Below are 23,885 nucleotides of genomic sequence, written 5' to 3'. Positions count from 1 at the left end.
TCAGCATGTATGTGAAAAGAAGCTATCAGAAACAAATGCTTCCAATCAGCTATTGCTGTATGGCCTGGAATCAGATTCCTTTACTTCAGTTAGGTCTAGATTCAAGGCCAAGTCATAAATTCTAGGTGTAGTCCTTAACTTTAGGGGACTGGAGGCTGAAACATATAAGGTACGGTTGCTGGAATTAGGTATGTCTAGTTTAATGAAAAAAAGGGACGCGGTGGCTCAGTGGGTTAGGACGCTGAGCTTGTCGATCGGAAGGTCGGCAGTTTGGCGGGTCGAATCCCGAGTGCCACGTAACAGAGTGAGCGCCTGTTACTCGTCCCAGCTTCTGCCAACCTAGCAGTTCGAAAGCACGTAAAAATGCAAGTAGAAAAATAGGGACCACTACGGTGGGAAGGTAACAGCGTTCCGTGCGCCTTTGGCGTCTAGTCATGCCGGCCACATGACCACGGAGATGTCCTCGGACAAGCGCTGGCTCTTCGGCTTTGAAACGGAGATGAGCACCGGCCCCTAGAGTCAGAAACGACTAGCACGCATGTGCGGGGGAACCTTTACCTTTACCTTTAGTTTAATGAAAAGAAGGGAGAGGGGGGACAGGATAGCAGCCTTCCAAAATATCTAGGGTTGCCACAAAAAAGAGGGAGTCAAGCTATTCTCCAAAGCACCCTAAGGCAGGACAAGAAGCAACGGATGGAAACTAGTCAAGGAGAGAAGCAACCTAGAACTTAGGAGAAATTTCCTGACAGTCAGAACAATTAAGCAATGGAACCACCTGCCTCCAGAAGCGGTGAATGCTCCAACACTGGAAGTTTTTAAGAAGGGACTGGACAGCCATTTGTCTGAAATGGTAGAGGATTTCCTGCCTGAGCAGGGGGATGGACTAGATGACCTCCAAGGTCCCTTCCAACTTCTTCTTCTTCTTCTTCTTCTTCTTCTTCTTCTTCTTCTTCTTCTTCCTTCTTCTCCTCCTCCTCCTCCTCCTTCTTTTTCTTATTATTATTATCATTATTCTACAACAGTTTGTTCAAGGGCCATTCAAAGCTAAAATGGCACTGAACAAAAGCGACTTAGGACCATTTTTCACACTTATGACCACTGCACGTGGTCACATGATCAAAATTCAGATGCTTGGTAATTGGTTCATATTTATGACTGTTGTAGTGTGCCAGGGTCATGTGATCCCCTTTTAGGACCTTCTTACAAAGAAAATTAATGAGGAAGCCAACTTGAACAACTGCAGTGATTCATTTAGCCGCGGCAAGAAAGGTTGTTAAATGGGGCAAAACTCACTTAACAAATGTCACACTTAGCAACATAAATTTTGGGCTCAATTGCGGTCCTAAGCCGAGGACCACCTGACTTGTGGCAGGGCAGACAGTTGAAAAATAAAGGTGGTATTTTTTTCCCCAAAACATGGCCGAGAACCAACAGACATAAAATCAGACAAGACAATTGGCCTGCGGGTCAAATTAAGCTGTTAACTGACAGGGGATTTATTCTTATCACTAGACAAAAATATTCCTTTACTTTCACAGCTGACCTCGACCAAAGTTTTTGCACAGATGCAGAAAGCCACTTCCAAGAGCTCAAGGTTGTTTACAGTGAAGACAAAAGAAATAATAAAAGCTGATTAAAAAAAAACACAAAAAAAAAACAATGTAACTGTAACTTTCTGTCCTTATCTACCTGAGATAGGTGGCCCTTTGATCATCATTTAAGATTGAAAATCCCCGGGAACAGTATGTCCTTCAGTCTCTTCAGGCCAAGAGGTTGGGACACCCTTTATCTTGGAATGCAAAGGGTTGCAAAGACGATCCCAGAGAAGGCACGAGACGTTTGCAGAGATTTACAAGGAGGCAATCTCATCCCGCACCTTTGCCCTCACGAATTTCATAACCAGCAAGGATACACACAACAGAGTTGCCTGCAAGCTTGCTGCAAAATTCCCCACGCCCTCTTGGGAAGGCACGAAAAAGGGTGCGTGGGGAAGACGAGCTAAGATCATCCTCCGCCGGAGAGGATGATCTTAACAACTTGTCTACAAATCCTTCTAGTACAGGGGTCTTCAAACTTCAACTCCCAGAATTCCACAGCCAGCGCGCCTGGCTGAGGAATTCTGGGAGTTGCAAGTCCACGAAGTCGTAAAAGGGCCGAGTTTGAAGACCCCTGTTCTAGTAGAACTAATGAAGCCCACGTGGGCAAGACGCCAGACCACGTTCTCCAGGAATGTCCAAGCCCATCCAGAACAAGTCGCTAAGGAATGGAAGTTGAAATATCACGGGACCAAAGGGCAGTGGAAGACTCCGCTACAACCCAGCAACAAACTATAACGTCCAGAAATTCAGATTGCAAATCGCAATCATGTGACTGCCAGTGTGTGTTTGTGTGTGTGATATATATAGATAGAGATAGATAGAGATACACACACACACACACACACACACTCTCTCTCTCTAGATATTCATGTGAGAGGAAACAGCAGAGGTCTCAGAAATTCTAAGAGAGTTATGAGCCAACTTTTTAAAAAAATGTACAGTAATTTAAACCAATATGTTTAATATAAATTTAACAAATAAATACATTTTATTTCTTAAATAAATAAATAATAAAATAAATAAATAAAAGAGAAGAGAAGAGCAACTACGGTGATCCAAGGCCTGGAGACTAAAACTATAAGAAGAACGGCTGCAGGATTGGGGTTTGGCTAGTCTAAAGAAAAGAAGAAATAGGGGAGACATGATAGCAGCGTTCCGGTATCTGAAGGGCTGCTCCAAAGAAGAAGGGGTCAAACTATTCTCCAAAGCCCCAGAGGGAAGGACGAGAAACAATGGTTGGAAACTGATCAGAGAGAGAAGCAACCTGGAATTAAGGAGAAACTTCCTGACAGCGAGGACAATTAACCGGTGGAACAGAAGCTGCCTCCAGAAATCGTGGGCGCTCCATCGCTGGAGGTTTTTAAGAAGAGACTAGACCAGGGTTAGGCAACCTTGGCTCTTTTATGACGCGTGGACTTCAACTCCCAGAATTCCTGAGCCAAAGGGAGAGGTTTCCAAGCTGAGCCATGCTGGCTCAGGAATTCTGGGAGTTGAAGTCCACGTGTCTTAAAAGAGCCAAAGGTTGCCTACCCCTGGACTAGACAAAGTCCCTTGTCTGAGATAGTAGAGATTCTCCTGGTTAAGCAGGGGGCTGGACTAGAAGACCTCCAAGGTCCCTTCCAGCTCTATTCTATTCTGATTAAATAAGCTTGGGGTTTTTTTTTGTTTTAAACAGGCCCGAACGATTAGTTTCACACAACTCTCTTCAACCGGAGGCTATCCAAACACATTACAGGTCAGTAATGTGTACTCAATAACTAATCCTAGTTAAGTGGGACTTATTCCCAAACCGGCAGTGATTCAGAGACAGGATGAAAGTAAACTGCCACCTAAATTTTAATCTTCTTGTATTTTATAATATGCAAAATATGCTACAGCCAAGGTATCGACTCATTTCTTCTTTGACTTTAACATTCATACCAGAAAGATCTTTGACTGATCTGAGATCGCCTTTCCTAATCTATTTCCCATGTATAAACTAGCTTTCACTCTTTCATTAATATTTCCAAGAGTTAATATAGGCTCTTTAGGCAGTCAAACAGAATGCAACCCACTAACAAGCATTCCCACAAAATGTACAGAATTACAGAAAATATCTGAACGTGAGGAAATAAGAGAAACACTTTTTAAAGTACAGGTAAGTCTTCGTTTACCAACCGGAATCTGGGACGGGCAGCTATGTCGCTAAGTGACACGGCTGTAAAAACGAAATGACTCTTAACCACAAGGACTTCTCAGGGTTCCGGCTGTGATTGTTAAGCAAATCGCCGACGGTCATTAAACGCGATTATCAAATGATTGTGACCTGCAAGGTTTTCGCTGGCGTCACCAGACGTGACCGCAGAACACTGCAATCACCGCCAAATCCACACTGCACTGCCCGATTTGCAATCGTGTGATTTTTGTGGATTGCTATGACGGCCGCAACTTCAAAATTTCCTTTTCAGCGCTATTCTAATTTCAAATATGGTCCCCGGACGAACGGGTTGGTAAGCAAAGAGTAAACTACTAATGGTATCAGATGATTTCAAACTAATGGCTCTTTTCAGTAGAGTGAGTTGTTTTTTTCCCCCAAGGATGCATTTGCTTTCAGAAGTTAAAAAACAACAACAAACCAACACAATTCCAAGTTCGACAGTTGCACGTAAGGAAGGTAATTAAAAAGCCAAGTTAGGACCACATGTTCAACAAGCGTAAATCCGCTTTCGGCACAACGTTTATACCAGGTAAGCTTCCTCAAAGTATCGTTTTACAACATGACTTCAATTTAAACAAACCCCAAAAATATATTTCCTGTGGAACATAAACCTGACCCATTAGTATAATCTTACGGTGGATTACCTGTTTCTGAAACGTAAACCACGGCGTCCTTCTTTAGCAGCTTGGCAGGTTTTGAAGACAACGTTCTCTCTGGCGGCTTAGATTTCTTTATTAACGGTACCTCCTCTTCAGAATCTGAATTAAACAGCATTACTTTTTTTTAATGTATCCATCCACAAATAAAATAATACCCCGAGAGAGACCATTACGGGGTACTTTAGATTTAAATCCGTCTTTCTCAACCTTGGCAAATTTAAGATATCTGGACTTGAATTCCCAGAAATTCCTTGCCTAGCCTGGATTAGAGGTCTTAATCACCTTCAAACTAATTACGACTAGGCAAATGGAATTTTGTTTAAATAAAAACTGAAAATCAATTTTTTAAAGAGTTTTTAAAATCGATTTTTGCAAGCAGATTGGGGAGGGGGCCCTGCGGGAAATTTCAAAAAGTGTGTAAGTGACTACAGCCTTGGCTAGGCTAAAATTCTTGTCTGCAGAGAAGACTTATGGTAATAGAAGCACCATAGAAGAGACTGGGCATTCACCTGTCTGGGATGGTATATAGGTTCTCCTGCCTGAGCAGGGGGCTGGACTAGAAGACCTCCAAGGTCCCTTCCAGCTCTATTCTATTCTATTCTATTCTATTCTGTATTCTATTCTAATTCTATTTCCATTCCATATTCTATTCTAATTCTATTCTATTTCCATTCCATATTCTATTCTATTCTTATTCTTTCTCCTATTCAACTCTATTCTATTCTATTCTATTCTTATTCCATTCCATATTCTATTGTATTCTATATTTATTCTTATTCCATTCCATATTCTATTCTATTTCCATTCCATATTCTATTCTATTATTCTATTCTTTCTCCTATTCAACTCTATTCTCTATTTTATTCTATTTTTATTCCATTCCACATTCTATTCTATTCTATTCCATTCCATTCCTTCATATTCTTCTATTCTATTCTATTCTATTCTATTCTATTCTATTCTATTCTATTCTATTCTATTCTATTCTATTCTTATTCCATTCCATATTCTATTCTATATTCTATATTCTATATTCTATATTCTATATTCTATATTCTATATTCTTATTCCATATTCTATTCTATTCTATTCTATTCTATTCTATTCTATTCTATTCTATTCTATTCTATTCATTCATTCAATGCTTTTAAGGTTCCAATGCCTTTAGTGAGTGCCGATGTATTCGCAGGGATCCAAACAGAAATACTGAATACCCTAAACCTCTTCACTTGATAACGTATCTAAAGACGTTTAAAATGTTCCAATGTTTCTATACTATGACTGCAGAATTGCTTTTTTCCCCTAATCCGCCCCTTTTATGGAATTTTCTAGTGCTGTATTATGGGGCACAGAAAAGTTGCTTTCTAAATATTTTGGATGTCAATATCCATAATCCTCCCTCCTCCGCAGCAAAGAGCTATGGGAGCTGGCTTGCATATTAAAGAGTGTGTAGATCACACAGACGGAACAAGATCTTAGTGATAATTTATGATTTAGTTCACAGGAGGTCCCTGAATCAAACCTCAGAATCACTGGAAGTACAAGAGATAAAAAAAAAAAAATCAGGGTCCTTGGATCACATTTGCCAGTGGAACGGATGACAGTGAACTGAATGGGAACAAGTCCAACCTACAGTAGTGGCCAAAATTGTGTAAACCTTTTGGGAAAAGTGTACAGTAGTTAAAAGTGGTTAAGTTTCCACCAATTTTTCTTCTCATTTCTTTATAACTGTAGCCTCGTTCACTTAATAATACTAGTTTACATCGCTTTCTGGGCAGCCAGTCAACTCTTTGCACCGTTATTTTAATTTTATTACGTTTTTACAAGCTCACTAAATGGAAGAACACACACACAAAACCCCAACCAACTCGATAGCGATCACGTAACACACCGACAAATGTCCTTCCTCTCAGCTTCCATACATGACATCCGTCACTGGATCCCGCTGCCATCTGATTGGCTCATGGCCAAAACAAGATGACACCTGATTGGCTCTCTAAACGCTCGTGCTCATTGGCTACAACCGGATGAAGGAAAGCTACCCCACATCGACCTAAGCAAGTTGCGCTTCCTTTTTCTGTTTATTTGGCTATCGGTTTTCATAGAATACGGTACAGATAATGGAACAAACTTTGTTGCACTGCATTCCTGATTAAATTATCTTTCCACTGATATACAATTTTATGGTACTACTCCCAAAAAAAAAGTGGCATTATTAGCCACCAGGTGTGCCAGTTGCAGCCCTACCTGGACTGAGATGCCCTACGCACAGTCACTCATGCGGTCGTGACCTCCCGTTTAGACTACTGCAACGCTCTCTACATGGGGCTGCCCTTGAGGACCACTCGGAGGCTTCAGCTGGTGCAGAATGCAGCCGCGCAGGTTGTGATGGGGGTTTCCCGATACTCCCATGTAACACCTCTACTCCGCGAGCTGCATTGGCTTCCGGTTGCCATCCGGATGAGATTCAAGGTGCTGGTGATGACCTATAAAGCCCTAAATGGCGAGGGTCCGGGATATCTGAGGGAACACCTGCTGCCAGCATCAAGTTCCCTTCGTCCAGTGCGCTCCCACAGGGAGGATCTTCTCAGGGTGCTGCCGGTAAATGATTGCCAGCGGATAACACCCAGGGGGAGGGCCTTTTCTGTGGGTGCGCCTGCCCTCTGGAACCAGCTGCCCGTGGAGCTCAGGACTACCCCTGACCTACGTTCATTCCGCCGAGACCTGAAGACTTGGCTCTTTGAGTTCTCTGGCCCAGGCTGAGAATTTTAACTGGGGTTTTATTTTCAGGGATAATTTAATCTTTTGTCTTTTAACTTTGTATTTTGTATTGGTATGATTTTAAAATGCCCTGTAAACCGCCCTGAGTCCTTCGGGAAAGGGCGGTATATAAATCTAATAAAATGTAAATCTAAATCAAACCTCAAATGTACACTTTTCCCAAAGGGTTTCCACAATTTTGGCTACTGTAATGAAGCAGTGATACTAAGGTTATGTTGGAACCTGATAACTTCCAGGTATTTTTATTTTTACAGTATTTTCCATCGTTTCTGGCCACGAGGGCTGACACTAGTGGAAGCTGTAGCTCAAACCGGCTGAAAGGCACTGCATGGTAGAAGGCTTTAAAGAGAAGTCTTTTGTCCAGTTAATTTCATGGGAAACCAGTAACTTCACTGTGAATCCAGGGATGCCTTAATTCCAGATACACATCTTCTGTAATCTAGGAGTGAAAATTACTGGGAGGGGAAAAAAATCCTAGGCAGATTTTCCAGCTGTCTCTCCAGAAAAACCTCAGCAAACAGAAATCACTGCGGAGAGGTAAAATGAACCTGGGACGTTAGTCATAAGGCTTACCTGAATCGTAGATGATCCTCTTTTTCTTGTTCACCTGTTTTGGCTTGGGATCATCTTCGTGATACGAGCTTTTTACCTAAAGTGAAAGGGCTCGTTAATTCATCGGAACAATTCTGTCAATATTAACTCGTTTGCAGAACACCGCATGAATCCGTCAACTTACCTTGTAGAGGATCCATTTGCATCACCCTAAACTAGGGGTAGGCAACCTCGGCTCTTTTATGACTCGTGGACTTTAACTCCCAGAATTCCTGAGCCGGCATGGCCCAGCTTGGAAACCTCCCCCTTTCCCCTCAGCGTTGCTGGCTCAGGAATTCTGGGAGTTGAAGTCCACCAGTCATAAAAGGGCCAAGCTTGAAGACCCCTGAGTTAGAGGAACATATGAAAGCATAATTAATGTTAATTAATGTAGACTTTATTAGTTGAGAGCAGGGGTAGGCAACCATGGCTCTTTTATGACTCGTGGACTTCAACTCCCAGAATTCCTGAGCCAGCATGGCTCAGCTTGGAAACCTCTTCCTTTCCCCTCAGCGTGGCTGGCTCAGGAATTCTGGGAGTTCAAGTCCACCAGTTATAAAGGAGCCATAGTTCCCCCCATGCTGGGTCAGGAATTCTGGGAGTCGGACGTCCACAAGTCATAAAAGGGCCAAGCTTGAAGACCCCTGGTTTAGTGTATAGGGCAGGGGTAGGCAACCTTGGCCCCTTCATGACTGGTGGACTTCAACTCCCAGAATTCCTGAGACGGCATGGCTCGGCTTGGAAACCTCTCCCTTTCCCCTTAGCAGGGCTGGCTCAGGAATTCTGGGAATTGAAATCCACAAATCCTGAGGGGGCCACAGTTCCCCGATGCTGGCTCAGGAATTCTGGGAGTTGAAGTCCACGAGTCATAAAAGGGCCCAGGTTGCCTATCCCTGGCCTAAACTAACTGTTGATAATAAGAAATAATCCTTAAAATTCTTGAAATCCTCCTGAAGCACCAAGTGGCCACCCCCCAATTTCCGTGCCTACTGTGCCGTCCTGTGTTCCCCCCCCCCGCAAATGTGTGCGAGGGACACACACTGGAACCTGAGAAGGTTTCCCAGCCCGTTTCCCCACCACGCCCTGCACCCAAATGTGGGGTGCAGGTGCCGTGACCGGATCCTCCCTGGATGTGGGATGCAAGCTTTCTTCACTGGAGGCTCCAGCCCTGGCTGGATCAGGTCCACTTTCTTCTCATTCCGGGGAGGGGGGCGTCTCGTCCCAGCCCCTCGGCGTCGGCACAGCTTTTGGGTCTGGGGGCTACATCACTGCTGACTTTACAGACTATATCACTGGAGGCGTTCCAGAAAAGACTGGATAGCCATTTGTCTGGAATGATCTCCTGCTTTGGGGGGGGGTTGGACTAGATGACCTCCAAGGTCCCTCCCAGCTCTATTCTGATGGACTGATTGATCCTCCACTAACCCACAAACCATTTCTTTGATTTATGCAGCTGCCGATCTCACGGGAAGACGTAGGGTGGCTTAGAACAAGCAAAAAGCAACACAAAATATAATTTTTAAGGACAGCCGCACACGTTAGCCTCATCGTATAAAATGATTCAGCCAATCATCAGGAGAAGGCTTGGCAAATTAAAAACACTCCAGGAAAAGACGTGGCTGCAAAAAGATCACAAAGCCGTCACCGAACTCTTGGAATATTTTCAACGAAATAGGATAATACTCACCTTGCTTTCCTTCAGCGTCGATGTTACCCCTGCGTTCCTCTCTTTATTCTGGGATTTTTCCTTTCTCCCAATGCCGCATTCAGGCTTCTTTCCTGGGTTTACAACTCCAAAGAATTTACGGATATCCTGGTAAAAGAATCCACAAAGCGGATGATCTTTTCTTCTGCAAAATCTCAGGACGTACACTTGGCAAACAATTCCTATCACGAAGCATAAAAGTCTGCCGTTTAAGTACTAGACTCAATTTTATTTTCGACGTTACTGAGAAGACTACAATTTGCTAGCAAATTTAAACAAGTCTTAAGCTCAGCTATATACTGCAAATCCTGAATCTCTTAGAAATATGGACCGTAATTTAATCAGGACTTAGGATCTTTTTTTTTTTTAGCCCTTAGCTAAATAAATTATCCAGGGGGAAAAAACACTATGAAAGCCAATTTAAGTTCAAATGTATAGGTGCAATTTCAACAGATATAATTTGATGGTTAAACTTCCAACAAGTCTTGGTATAAGGTTGTTATTAAAACAAGTTTCGGATCAAGATGAATGTACATCTTAAGTAGAATTTAACAAGATTTTTTTAAAAAAAAAACAAACACAGCAATTTAAAGACCCTAGAGAGTATCTCTGGCTAAATTGTGTTTATCTATTGAGGATGGCAGCTTTAACCTATCAGATTTTCAACCATTATTATTGAGGTTTTATTTTGATACTTACATTTTTTGGGAGTAAGATATGATTTCTCCCTTGTTTGGGCCTTTTTGAAGAGCAACTATATAACACCTCTGAAATCTTGGCAATTTTTAAAAAGCCAAATGTGTTAAATCAGGAATCAATGTAACTTGCTTTGAAAACTCTTAGCCGCACTTTGTAATTAATTGCTAAACAATTATACTTTTGACCTTAGGTCCACATAAGTCGATACTTTTTATAATTTAAATTTGAAAATAGCAGGGAAGAATTTCCATTGGAATGCCTAGGCTAAGAAATTAGTAGATTAAACGTACAGATTTTAAAAAGAGATTACTTTTGCGTTTGACTTACATTAGCTTGAAAAAAATTGATATATAACTGATGCATGTATTAACTGGCTTAGATGCTGTAGAGCAGGGGTCTTCAAACTCAATTTCATTGAGGGCCGCATCAGCATTGCGGTTGCCCTCAGGGGGCCGGGTGGGTGTGGCCTGGGTGGGCGTGGCCTACTGGGTGGGCGTGGCTAGAGTGCGTATGGCCTGCTGGGTGGGCGTGGCCAGCTCTACATCGTTGGCATCGAGGGTGCCTATGGGGGCCCGGGCAGGAGTGGGGCAGATCTGAGGGTCTCTGGCAGGAGGAGGGTCTCTGGGCCAGGGCCAAGGCAGCGGGGGCCGTTCCCTCACTGTTTCCAGCATGGCTTCGCGGGCCGCATGAAACCACTTCGCGGGCCGGATCTGGCCCCCGGGCCTTGTGTTTGACATGTCTGCTGTAGAGCCTCTGAGACACTTGCAATTCTATCCTACACTTTAACTAAATCCAAGGATGCAATTTTATGAAGTATTACAAAGTGAAATTAAATTTACCATCAGGCATATTTGATTTGTAGAAGGAAGAATTGAAATAATGTTGAATTCTGGAAAGTCAATGGGTCCATATGTTTTAAAAAAAAATGTGAAAATGCACTTCCTATGATTTCTGAATGAGTTCATCAAAAACAAACTTCAGGTGTATTGGACCTCTCCAGAAATGTTTAAAAAAGAAAGGAGATTAGATTTCTTATAATCTAATTTAATTATTCTATTCTATTCTATTTTCCAATATCTAATTCTATTCTATATTCCATTATCTATTCTATTCTATATTCCATTATCTATTCTATTCTATTCCATATTCCAATATCTATTCTATATTCCAATATCTATTCTATTCCATTTCTATTTTATGCCATTTCATTATTCTATTTTATATTTCAATATCTATTCTATTCCTATTCTATGCCATTCCATTCCCATATTCTATTCTATTGTATTCTATATTCCAATATCTATTCTATTCTATATTCCAATATCTATTCTATGCTATATTCCAATATCTATTCTATTCTATATTCCAATATCTATTCTATGCTAATTCCAATATCTATTCTATTCTATACAATATCTATTCTATTTCTATTCTATGCCATTCCATTCCTGTATTCTATTCTATTCTATTCCATTCCATTCCATTCCATTCTTCATTTCATTATTCTATTCCTTTTCTATTTCTATTTCTAATTCTATTCTATTCTATTCTATTTTATTTTCCAATACCTAATTCTATTCTATATTCCATTATCTATTCTATTCTATATTCCATTATCTATTCTATTCTATTCCATATTCCAATATCTATTCTATATTCCAATATCTATTCTATTCTATTCCATTTCTATTTTATGCCATTCCATTATTCTATTTTATATTTCAATATCTATTCTATTCCTATTCTATGCCATTCCATTCCCATATTCTATTCTATTCTATTGTAGTCTATATTCCAATATCTATTCTATTCTATATTCCAATATCTATTCTATGCTATATTCCAATATCTATTCTATTCTATATTCCAATATCTATTCTATTCTATACAATATCTATTCTATTTCTATTCTATTCTATGCCATTCCATTCCTCTATTCTATTCTATTCTATTCTATTCTATTCTATTCTTCTACTCTACTCTATTCTTTATTTCTTCTAATTCTCTCTTCTCTTCTATTCATCTCTCCACAGAATTGATGAGTCTGGTGAAGGCTTCCACTTCCTGTGTTTTCATCTTGACCCAAGATGAAAACACATACCCACATACCTATACTAATGAGCGAGTGGAAATCTTGGGAAAGACTTTAGGGCTTTGGTTTCTACTTCTTCCAAGTAGAGATTGTCCCCCAATATGTCAGTACCTATCCTTTCTTCCCCCTTTCTGACATCACCACTGATGAAGCTTCTTGGATGAGAAGCAAAACATTTTGTTTTTCTTCCTCAAGTAAAAAACGGTCCAGTTGCCTTTTGAAGAAAAAAAAAAGCACTTTTTAGTCTTATTGCTCTATGTCAGGGGTCTTCAAACTCGGCCCTTTTATGACTCATGGACTTCAATTCCCAAAATTCCTCAGCCAGTGTGCCTGGCTGAGGAATTCTGGGAGTTGAAGTCCATGAGTCTTAAAAGGGCCGAGTTTGAGGACCTCTGCTCTATGTCTTGGTTTTTGGTTCAAATGAACACCTGTGTTAAAATAATTTAAACAGAAATATTACACTGAATAACCTCTAAAATGAATTATGTCTCTAAAATCTATCTATCTATCTATCAAACTTGGAGTACAGCAAAGCAGATAAGAAAGATAAACAATATTTGATTTTAAGCAACAAAACCTTGACATGAGTGTTATCTATTTCTGAAAAGTCTTTTGTTCTAAAAAAACACACCAAGATAGCATAAAACACTGCCATATAATCCAGATTTAGTAAGCTTAACTGATTCTGTAAAAGTATTAATTATTGTATAGATCTTTTTTCTGTTAATTAGAAAGGCCATTTTATGTTTAGGTTTAGGGTATGTAATTACCATCACATATTTTGGGAACTTTTCCCCCCCCATGTATAATAATTATTCAGTATCTTTTCTTTTATATTTCAGCATTTTGATAAGTAAAATCAATAACAAAAAATACTGAAACTTATTTATTACCAATAAATTTGCTTGCTGAGGAATTATTCCATTGGATTCAACAAAATTAGGACTGGATCATACACACAAGCAGTTAATCAAACAGTAAAGCAGTCCATATGTTCAAAGATAGACTCATTCATTCACACGGAAAGCAAATAATTAGCAGGACATATTATCTCCTCGTGAAAATTTTCTGGACATGGAAACAATGGAATGGAAACACAAATATATGCATTTCCAGAGGTGTAACCTATAACATATTAAAGTATAATCGGTTAATATTTTTATTCTCCAGGGCTCCTGCAAACTGTGTGTGAAGCAGCTTTCACAAGAGATCGATGGAACGTTAAGGTGCTTCCAAGCGAAATAGGCAGAATGCATAGATGCAGTCATTATGAAGCTTTATTCATCGACAGGTTATATAAAAAGAGCTATATGGCATGGAAGCATCCATGCTTGTAAGATAGAAGATAGATAGAAAGAGAAGCAGAGCTAGAACAAAGAAGCAGCCCCTGGGCAGAGGTATTTATGGGGGGTCTCGGCCCCTCCCTAGCCATAAAACTCTCTCGCCAATGGGGCTGCTGCAGGGGAGCAAAGAAGCCTCTTTGCTCCATCTGATGACCTATTTGGGGAACTGCCATGGCTGGCACAAAACATGTAACAATTCCCCTTCTTGCCAGCCAATGACAGGGACCAGTGAATGTGTGTGAGGGGCAAGCAGGTGTCATAGACATGTATAAAAACATTCAGAAGGCCAAACACAAACGCTTACACAGAAGGTTGTGCCGGTCAATGGGAAGAGGTTTGGTAAACAGATCAGCTATCTGGTCAGCTGTATTACAGTGCTCTACACGTATAAAACCCTCTTTGACAAGCTGTCTGACATTTTTATAGCGTATGTCTATGTGGCGAGATCTAGAGCCTACTGCATAAGCCTCCGAGATTGCAATGGCGGCTGTGTTGTCCTCTAGAATTTGGATGGGCAGAGGAGGAGCTGCCCAGATGCTTGTTATCAGCTCATTGAACCAAGTCAAATCATTGGCCGTGTCTGACAGGCTGGCATATTCAGCCTCGGCCGTGGAGCAAGAAACAAATTTTTGCTGCCTAACATGCCAATGTATTGGGCAGCCATTTAGCAATATGAGGATACCAGAAGTGCTCCGCCTACTTTTGGTGTCGCCAGCCCAGTCTGCGTCTGAGTAAGCAGAGAGCTGGGCCGTCTCCCCCTTCTCTGGTTCCAGCACAAGGAGGGCATCGGTCGTGCCCCTGAGGTACCTAAGTACCCTCTTAACAGCAGTCCAGTGGAATTCCTTTGGGTGTTCCACATGCCTGGACAATAGATTTACAGCTAAAGCTATGTCAGGCCTGCTCCAATTGCTGATATATAGCAAGGAGCCAATCACAGATCTGTAAAGCGTGTTATCTGTGAACTCAGGACCGTCCTTGTGAGTATGGTTGTAAAAGTCGCTTTGCATTGGACTATGCGTGGGATTAGATTCTGCCATTTTGCATTTGGCCAATAACTCCTCTATCTTTTCTTTTTGAGATAGGGCGAACCCCCCCTTAGTGGCCAAAATATGCACACCCAAGTACTTATCAACCCGCCCCAAAGATTTCAAAGTAAACTTTTCTTCCAGGGCCTTGGCAAATTCATCACACCCTTCCTTGTCAGGTCCTACATATAGTAGGTCATCCACATAAACTAACACCCTTTCTGTGGTACCCTTTGAGTTGCGTGTGAAAACACATTTATCTGCACGGGATGCAGTGAAGCCAACTCGTTCTAAACTTTTTCTAAGGCAGTCATACCATAGTTTCCCTGACTGCTTGAGACCATATAACCCTTTGTGAAGTAACCATGTATTTTCCCCTTCTTGCTGGTAGCCAGGAGGGGCCTTCACGTAGATCTGCCGGTCCAATTTGGCGTGGAGGTAAGCCGTCTGGATGTCGAATTGGAAGACTTCCTCCCCCAGAGCAGCTGCAGTCACGAGGGCGGTCTTGACGCTCTCTGCCCGGACAGTTGGAGAGTATGTCTCGCCATAGTCTTCCATATAGCGTTGGGCGAATCCCTGAGCTACCAAACGGGCCTTATACAGGTAGAGGCCATTGGCAAGTGGTTTTGCCTTGTAAACCCACCTTGTGCCAATGACTTTCCTCTCCTTTGGAGGTTGCTGGGGGGTGAAGACCTTGAGTTGTTTTAAGCTCTGCATTTCCTTCTCCATCGCGAGCTGCCATTTCTCCTGTTCTTCGATGGGCAGCTCCTGGATGTCAGAGAAGGATTTTGGGGTGACCACAACGCTGTTAACAGATGCGATGTGCCCAATGTCAATTCTCTTTGGCGGGATGCCTTTGTTGGACCGCTTTGACCTCCTTACCTTCTGCCACTCACCGCCTTTTTCTTCCGCGGGTTTCTGAGGCGTTGCTGGGGAACTGGACGGCTCATCCTCCCCATCTGAACCAGGTGGGATGACATCTTCGTCTTGTTCCACACTTTCGTCGGTGGCAGGGTATGTGGACGTCTCAGGTGATGTTGTAGTCGGTGTGCCCTTGCTGGGACGGTTGATATATGGGCTCAGATCATTGGAGTGTATCTGGGCCCAATTGGAGTCCTCTTCGAAGGAGGCAGATTGGGAAGTCACAATCCTGCCCCCTTCTCCCAGGAAACGGTAGGCCTTGGAGCCAGGAGCGTAGCCCAAGAACCTTAGTCTCTGGGAGACAGATCTCCCCTTCTTCCGCAGCTGCTTGGGGATGTGAACCCATGCATAGGACCCAAAAACACGTAAATGTCCAAGATTTGGTTTCCTACCATGAACTAGGAAATATGGGGTCTGGTTCACAACACTGCTCCAAGTGCGGTTTAAGGTATAATTGGCGTATTTTACCGCTTCTGCCCAGTATGATTCTGCGACCCCTGCGTCTGCAATCAGACTACGCATCATAGTTTGTAGGACTCCATTTCTTTTCTCTGCCACACCATTCTGAGCGGGGGTGAAAGGCGCGGTAAGAAAATGGCGGATGCCCTTACGCTTTACCCAGTCCTGGAATTTTCGGGACATGAACTCAGCCCCGCGGTCGCTCTGCAGTTGTGCAATCTTGGTTTTATACTGGGTCTCTACAAGGTTGTAGAGTGATTTTATGGCATCAAAAGCTCCAGATTTTTCTGTGAGGATATACACATGGCCGTACCTTGAAAAATCATCAACTGCAGTGAGAAAATACTGACTTTTCCCTAGAGATGGTGTGAAAGGCCCGACCAAATCAACATGAACTAGTTGATATGGGAATTGGGTCTTCCGCAGTGATGTTTTTGGGATAGGCGCAGCTTTCCTCTTTGACTTCTTACAGATTGCACAGTCCAGGAATACCTCACAATCTTTGAGCTGGACTCCCTCAGCAAACTCTCCCATCTTTTTAACCACAGGGAAGCTTGCATGACCTAATCTTCGGTGCAAAATATGGGCACACTTATCGTGGAGTGGCTTCCCGACTGACACCCTCTTGGCTTTGGTTGCCTTGAGCGGTGCTTCAGGTGACAGCTGAGGTTGGGATTTCTTATCCACACTGCCTTGCTGTGGGGGCTTGGATGCAACCGCTTCACCTTTGCGGTCATTAAGCAGCCTTGGGGTTGTCTGTGAGGCCCCTTCTAAGGGGGAGAAATATGGCAAATCATCTATGATGGCTATATTTCCAATGACCCTCTGGTCCCGGGTGACATGACCTCCCCCTTTGCGAAATAAAACTTCCACCCTGTCATCGTCACATAACTTGATAATGCTCAACAGGTTGTTGGCAATAGAGGGCGCGTGTAAGACACCTTCAACTTTTCCAAGCCCGGGTAGAGAAACCGTGCCCTCCCCAATAACCAAAGCTTTATCACCGTTGGCCACCTTGACAGATGATTTCATTTTCTTTACCCTTTTAAAACCTTGACTCACATTAGTAATGTGAGATGAAGCTCCAGAGTCCAGCAACCATAAGTCAGTGGAGCTATCAGCTCTTGTGGTGGGGGCACAGGTAGATACAAGATTGTTAGTACTTTTGGCCCCGCCACGGCCCCTTCCTTGTCCCTTGCCCCTACCTTGATTGGGACCACGCTTGGGGCCTTGTTGAAAATGGGGGCAGTCCTTCTTGAGGTGCCCCTCAGAGCCACAGGTGAAACACTTGAGTAGAGCATTAACCCGCTCTGAGTTGCGGTGTCGTGTGCTGGCTGGCTGGCTGGTGACTCTGTTGTATTCTCCCGTATGTCTACGTCTGCTATCTTCGTCAATGAGTCTGCCCTCGAGGTAGGACAGAGGCATGGGTCCATCCCTGCCCCCTTCCAGGGAAATAATAAAATTGTTCCAACTTTTGTCCAGGGAAGCCACAATAACTGCGACCAAGTTCTCTTCAGGTATTCGGTAATTTTTGGACATTAGTTGCGCCCTGAGGGATTTTAATTTTCCAAGATGTTCTGCCATGCTGGCCCCAAACCTGAGTCTTGTGTTGTAAAACTCAGTTGTGAGTCTGGTGAGAGAACCCATGCTCTTGCTGTTGAATAAATTGTATAATAGGCGCAAGGCTGCACAAGCTGTGAGTCCATCTGGAATGCTAGGGAACATATTATCATCGATGGACTCCATCAGAGTGGAAAAAGTCTGTCTATGAAGCCACTCTTCTCGTGAGCTCCACGGGAAAGGTGGTGGGTTCAGGGCCATTTCAAGAATCCCATCCTTCAATAGACATACCTGCAAATTTCTATTCCAACTGTGATAGTTCTCACCCCCAATTTTCAATTTTTCAAAGTTTGGAGGCAACGGGGATGCAATTAGAAACGTATTATCCCATTCTTGGAGCATTTGGGAGGTTGGCATTGAAAAAAATGGTAAAGGTACCCCTCTAGTGGGCGTTGGTGGTATATTTCTCTGATTTTCAGATGGCCCCCCTTCTGGGTTAAAAAGCCCGTACTGGGCATGTCCGGAAAACATGTGATCAGGGGGTGGGCGGAGCCCAAGATTGCCGGCCGGCACTTGGTTTTTAAAATGCTCTGGAAATCCTTCCTGGAGCCTCCCCGGCCCTGGATTGCCTTGAAGACCTTGGGGATGGCTAAAGCCGATGCTGGAGGAGGGGGCCAACCCCCCCCCAAAGGCCAAGTAAGGAGAGCGCCTGGGCGGGGGCGAAAGGAAGACTGGGGGCCCCGGAGAGAGGGTCGGGGGCCTTGGGGGGTAATGAGCAGTCTTATAGCCATCATAGCTCACGAGGGTTTCTGCTGGAGAGAGCCCAGGAGTTTGCATGTTGCTATGGCAGGATGCCAGGGGTTGCTGGGCCTCCAGACTAAGTTGAGGCCTTTCTTTGTTAGAAAATGTGGGCGCACAGGGGGCTGCCATCTTGCTTCCTGTGCCGGGCCATGCGGTCTCCCTGGGCGCAGCCATCTTGTTTCCTGTTGCCCCAGGAAGCTGGAGGTCGCGGTTAGGCAGGGTATTTCGCGCCGAAAGCCCTGGGGTCCCGGGGTTACTCAGGGTGGCAGGCGCCATATTGAGGGGCCTCGTGATGGCTGAGGGGGGGCTTACCCGGCATTCACAGTCCTTCTGCACTGATGTCCTCCGTGGAGAGGCTTGTGGGGTCTCCTGTACTTCAAGGAGTTTTAGAAGCAGTTCCTTGCATTCTGGTGTAGACATTTGATCCACGCGTTGCTTGCGTTGGGCCCGGAGCGCTTCTGCTGCATCTTGACAGTCTTGGGCGGACTGTAAAACTTCCAAGCTTCCCTCTGTGGCGTGCAGAAGGAAGCCATCTGTGCTCTCACCTGGAGCGGGGCTTGCTTCAGGGGCTAGAGCTGTTAATCTTGATTGAAGACTCCTGGTCACAATCTGCGATTTCCGGCCATCCATTTCAGTTTCAAATCTAGGCATTAGCTGCAGGCTTTGGAAGCGTTCCCTTTAACCATCCTCTCTGCTACCAACTTGTGAAGCAGCTTTCACAAGAGATCGATGGAACGTTAAGGTGCTTCCAAGCGAAATAGGCAGAATGCATAGATGCAGTCATTATGAAGCTTTATTCATCGACAGGTTATATAAAAAGAGCTATATGGCATGGAAGCATCCATGCTTGTAAGATAGAAGATAGATAGAAAGAGAAGCAGAGCTAGAACAAAGAAGCAGCCCCTGGGCAGAGGTATTTATGGGGGGTCTCGGCCCCTCCCTAGCCATAAAACTCTCTCGCCAATGGGGCTGCTGCAGGGGAGCAAAGAAGCCTCTTTGCTCCATCTGATGACCTATTTGGGGAACTGCCATGGCTGGCACAAAACATGTAACACTGTGAATGCTATGACACGAAGGCCAGCAAACTCTCCTTAATTATAATTCTACTTCAAAAGCAGAGTAATAATTCTAATACTTCCAAATCAATATGTACATATTAAAGGGCTTAAACATGATTTATGCATTTACTGCCACTCAGTTAAAGTGCCTAGCTTTCCACTGCATTTTATGGTAACTACATGCTTTTGAGCTGATAATCAAAAAATCAAGTCACATTTATTTACCTTAGGTGCTAGTTTATATTATCCTACAAAGAGACTTAAATGCCTTCTCATTACCAATTATATATTTTGCATCTTATGCTGATGATCATTAGCCCTGGATGGAACTGTCAAAGTTTGATAAATACTTTGCAGTTTCTTTTTTTATATACACAAGTACAGCAAGCATGCATTCTTGCAAAGATAAAAAATAATGGTGCAAGAAAAAAGAAACTCTCGTTATGTCTTTCTCTTCCCACCTTAGAAACTAAAATGTTTTCTCCCAATTTTACCAGAGAGCAAAAGACAAGATGAAAGAGCTGTACACTAAAAAAGTACGTTCTTTGGCACACCTCCATATTCACAGAGAGAGAAAAGCTAAATGTTGGTAAGAGAAGCCATTTCCAAATATTACTCAATAGGAAAAATAAAATAAAATACTGGAAACTGAAGTAGGTATCGGATGAATTACAATTATTCCAAAGCAATGAGAAAATATCCACTTTCCTACATGGTTGATCTTTAAAAAGATGGATAAGAATGTACGTTATGTTGCAGCTTCCTCTTTTCACAGATGCAAAGCAGGCACAATAATGTGCTACATAACATTGCCACTTTAACACAGCAAAACCACAAGCCTGATCCTGTGCTGTTTCTTGACATCATGAGCCATCCTTTCTCACCTAATTACTTACAATTGCACAAATCGTATCAAATTGAGATTTCAGAATGTCAAAATATCATAAAAATCTAAAAATTTCGACTATCAGCCTGTCTTGAAGGTTGCTAGCTTCCTAACAGATTGTGAAACCACTATCTATCTTTAATAGAGTATACAGTGATTGTATCTGCAAACATATTAACAGCCATGTTTACCAAGAAATGTCCTTCCTACTGGGTTCACAAGAACTTGCTGCTAAAAATGCATGCAATTGAAGGTTTAATCTATCAGCACTGATAACAGTCTGTATCCTTGACCTATATCCTTCTGAACCCAGACAAGATGCTCAGAGAATAACTAGAGAGAAACAGGAAGCAGAATACTTGACAAGCTAGGTTTGCAACGTTGCTCATGATAAAATCTAAACAGCAACAAACAGGCCACTTCTAAACATAAATCTGTGCTCATTTTAAATTAAAAGGTATTTGTGACCGTTTCCACTCCATTCTACGTAAGGAGGATGTCTTTTTAATCCCCTTTTTTTTAAAAAAAGTATCAACTGAAGAAAAAGACAGACTGTTGAGGACAAGCGCTCTCATCCTAAACAAGTTTTGTAGAATTAAACAGGACAATGGAGACAGCGAGTAATTCCTTACAAATTGCTATAGAAGCAAAGCACATAAGAGAGAGGTGTAGGCAAAATTTAGCTCTTCCTACTGACAAATACTTCCAATGTGCAGCCATTAAATAAATCCAAATTGTTGAAATTGGTCACCCCAGAAATTCCAACAAGCTCTGATTTGGAGTCAGGAATATTTGGCATCTCTGTGTTTGTGCAATTTTAGCTGACGAGTATCTCTAAAGTAAGGCACAGAGAAAACAGCGCTGATACACAGTCTCCTTATAAATAAGAATGGGACACAGACAGACAGACAGACAGACAGACACACACACATATGGAAGTTTCTGTGTGCTAAAATTAATGCAGGATACAGGTAGTCCTCGACTTACAACAGTTCATTTAGTGACCAAAGTTACAATGGCGCTGGAAAAAAGCAATTCAGGACAATTTTTCACACCTACGATCTTTGTAGCATCCCGCTGGTCAAATGATCAGAATTCAGATTCTTGGCAACTGGCTCATACTTACGACCGTTGCTGTGTCCCAAAGTCACGTGAATCCCCTTTTGCAACCTTCCGACAAGCAAAGCCAATGGGGAAGCCGGATCCACTTAACACCCAGATTACTAACTTAACAACTGCAGTGATTCACTTATCAACTGTGAAAGGTCGCAAAATGGGGCAACATTCACTTTAACACACGTCTCATTCGACCACAGAAGTTTTGGGCTCAAGTGTTGTCACAAGTTGAGGACTTAACTGTATTCAACAACTCCCAGAATTCTGGGAATTTCTGTGTCCTAAAATTAATGTTGTTGTTGTTAGTTGCGAAGTCGTGTCCGACCCATCGCGACCCTATGGACAATGTTCCTCCAGGCTTTCCTGTCCTCTACCATCTTCTGGAGTCCATTTAAGCTCACGCCTCCTGCTTCAGGGACTCCATCCAGCCACCTCATTCTCTGTCGTCCCCTTCTTCTCTTACCCTCAATCTTTCCCAGCATGAGGCTCTTCTCCAGTGAGTCCTTCCTTCTCCTTAGGTGGCCAAAGTATTTGAGTTTTAGCTTCAGGATCTGGCCTTCTAAAGAGCAGCCAGGGTTGATCTCCTCTAGGACTGACCGGTTTGATCGCCTTGCAGTCCAAGGGACTCGCAGGAGTCTTCTCCAGCACCATAGTTCAAAGGCCTCCATTCTTTGGCAGCCTTTCTTATGGTCCAACTTTCACTGCCATACATTGCAACTGGAAAGGCCATAGCCTTGACTATACGCACTTTTGTTGGCAGGGTGATGTCTCTGCTTTTTAGTGTGCTGTCTAGATTTGCCATGGCTTTCCTCCCCAGGAGCAAGCGTCTTTTAATTTCTTGGCTACAGTCCCCATCTGCGGTGATTTTGGAGCCCAGGAAAATAAAATCTGTCACTACCTCCATTTCTTCCCCATCTATTTGCCAGGAATTGAGAGGGCCGGATGCCATGATCTTGGTTTGCTTAATGTTGAGTTTCAACCCAAAATTAATGTAGGATGTTCAAACTTGTCTGAAATAGTATTGGTTCTCCTGCTTGAGCAGGGGGCTGGACTAGAAGACCTCCAAGCTCCCTTCCAGCTCTATTCTATCCTATTCTATTCCAACTCCCAGAATTCCCCAGCCAGCAAGTATCTTATACAAAGCCACAAAAGCGGGACAATACAGATTAAAGCGAGCTGGAAGGGACCCTTGAGGTCTTCTAGCCCACCCCCCCTCCATGCTCAAGCAGGAGATCTAATACATAAAAGTCAATATACTGATGAGTATTAGGAAAGTTAGCTTGACTTTCTTTCCACCTGGCTTTGGATTTCCTGCTAAGACCGAAACCCAAATCTCTCCCGGACCGAGCCTGAGGCTGAGTAAAATGAAAAATTCAGCGGAATATTAAAAAAAAGAAGCGGGAGAGAGGAGAAGGAGAGGAAAGCAAGAGCCCCGTTAAAGATTACAGCCCGTGCCAGCCCCCTCCCCTCTTTAAGCCGGCCAGCCCTGGCTCCCGAGACCCCCATGGCGGGTCCCTAGGGCCAAGCCCGGGCGAGCAAGCCGGCCACGGCCGCTCTCACCATGCTCCGGCTTGACCGGCTGCCCGAGCGCCGCCACCGCTTCCTCTCACGACGCTTCCCGAGGCGGCGGCGCGGCGGCCATCTTGGCGCCAACGGCTCGGCGCATGCGCGCGGATGACGTCGTGCGGCCTGGGCGCGCGCGAAGTAGGCCTCGGTTCTCGGCCCGCATCCCAGCGTTGAGGTAAAACTGAGGCTCCCTAACCGCTTCGCGCCGCTCCGGCTCGACTCTCGTCCGTTGAGGAAAGCGGGCGGGCCAGGATGGATGAAAGGATGGATGGGAATGGGAAAAGGGGTGGAAAAAAAAGGGCTGCCGTTCTCCCGGGTGACCGTTAGAGGGCCACGATGTTGGGCTGTGGCGCTGCCCTCTAGCGTCCGGCTGAGGTATTGCAGCCAAAATGGCGTGGCTGTGTCTAAATCAGGATATTGATAAGTTTTGTGTGTATGTGTATATGTGTATATATGTATATATATATGTGTATATATGTATATATATATGTGTGTATATATGTGTATATATATATATGTGTGTGTGTGTGTGTGTGTGTGTGTGTGTGTATGTATATATCTTTGGTCATTCGGGTTTTTCCCCACGTAGAATTGAAGGTGTAAAAGCTTTTACACCTTCAATTCTACGTGGGGAAAAAAACCCGAATGACCAAAGATCCACATACAAACACCCGCGAAAACCTCAGAAAACAAATATATATATATATATGTTATGTATGTATGTATGTATGTATACACAGACACATACAAACACTAGTGGATGTAATATAGGTTATTATGCTCCTGCCACCAAATTCTAAAATCTAAAAACCTATTTATTTGAGCAAG

At 43.3% G+C, this 23,885-nt stretch overlaps 1 protein-coding gene across 1 annotated transcript in view; it reads right to left on the bottom strand.

Moving 5' to 3' along the window:
* Window positions 1-23,133, bottom strand: part of RFC1 (replication factor C subunit 1) — a 55,454-nt gene extending 32,321 nt beyond the window's left edge. The window contains 4 exon segments of the mRNA XM_083367717.1: window positions 4,440-4,553; window positions 7,809-7,884; window positions 9,514-9,639; window positions 23,052-23,133. Of these exon segments, the coding sequence (XP_083223843.1) occupies window positions 4,440-4,553; window positions 7,809-7,884; window positions 9,514-9,639; window positions 23,052-23,054 (319 nt within the window). The 5' untranslated portion in view covers window positions 23,055-23,133.
* Between the last annotated feature and the right edge of the window lie 752 nt (window positions 23,134-23,885).

This window comes from Vipera ursinii (assembly GCF_947247035.1).
Source record: "Vipera ursinii genome assembly, chromosome: 7".
NCBI classification, from domain to species: Eukaryota; Metazoa; Chordata; class Lepidosauria; order Squamata; family Viperidae; genus Vipera; species Vipera ursinii.
This window is presented reverse-complemented; position numbering and strand designations above follow the sequence as displayed.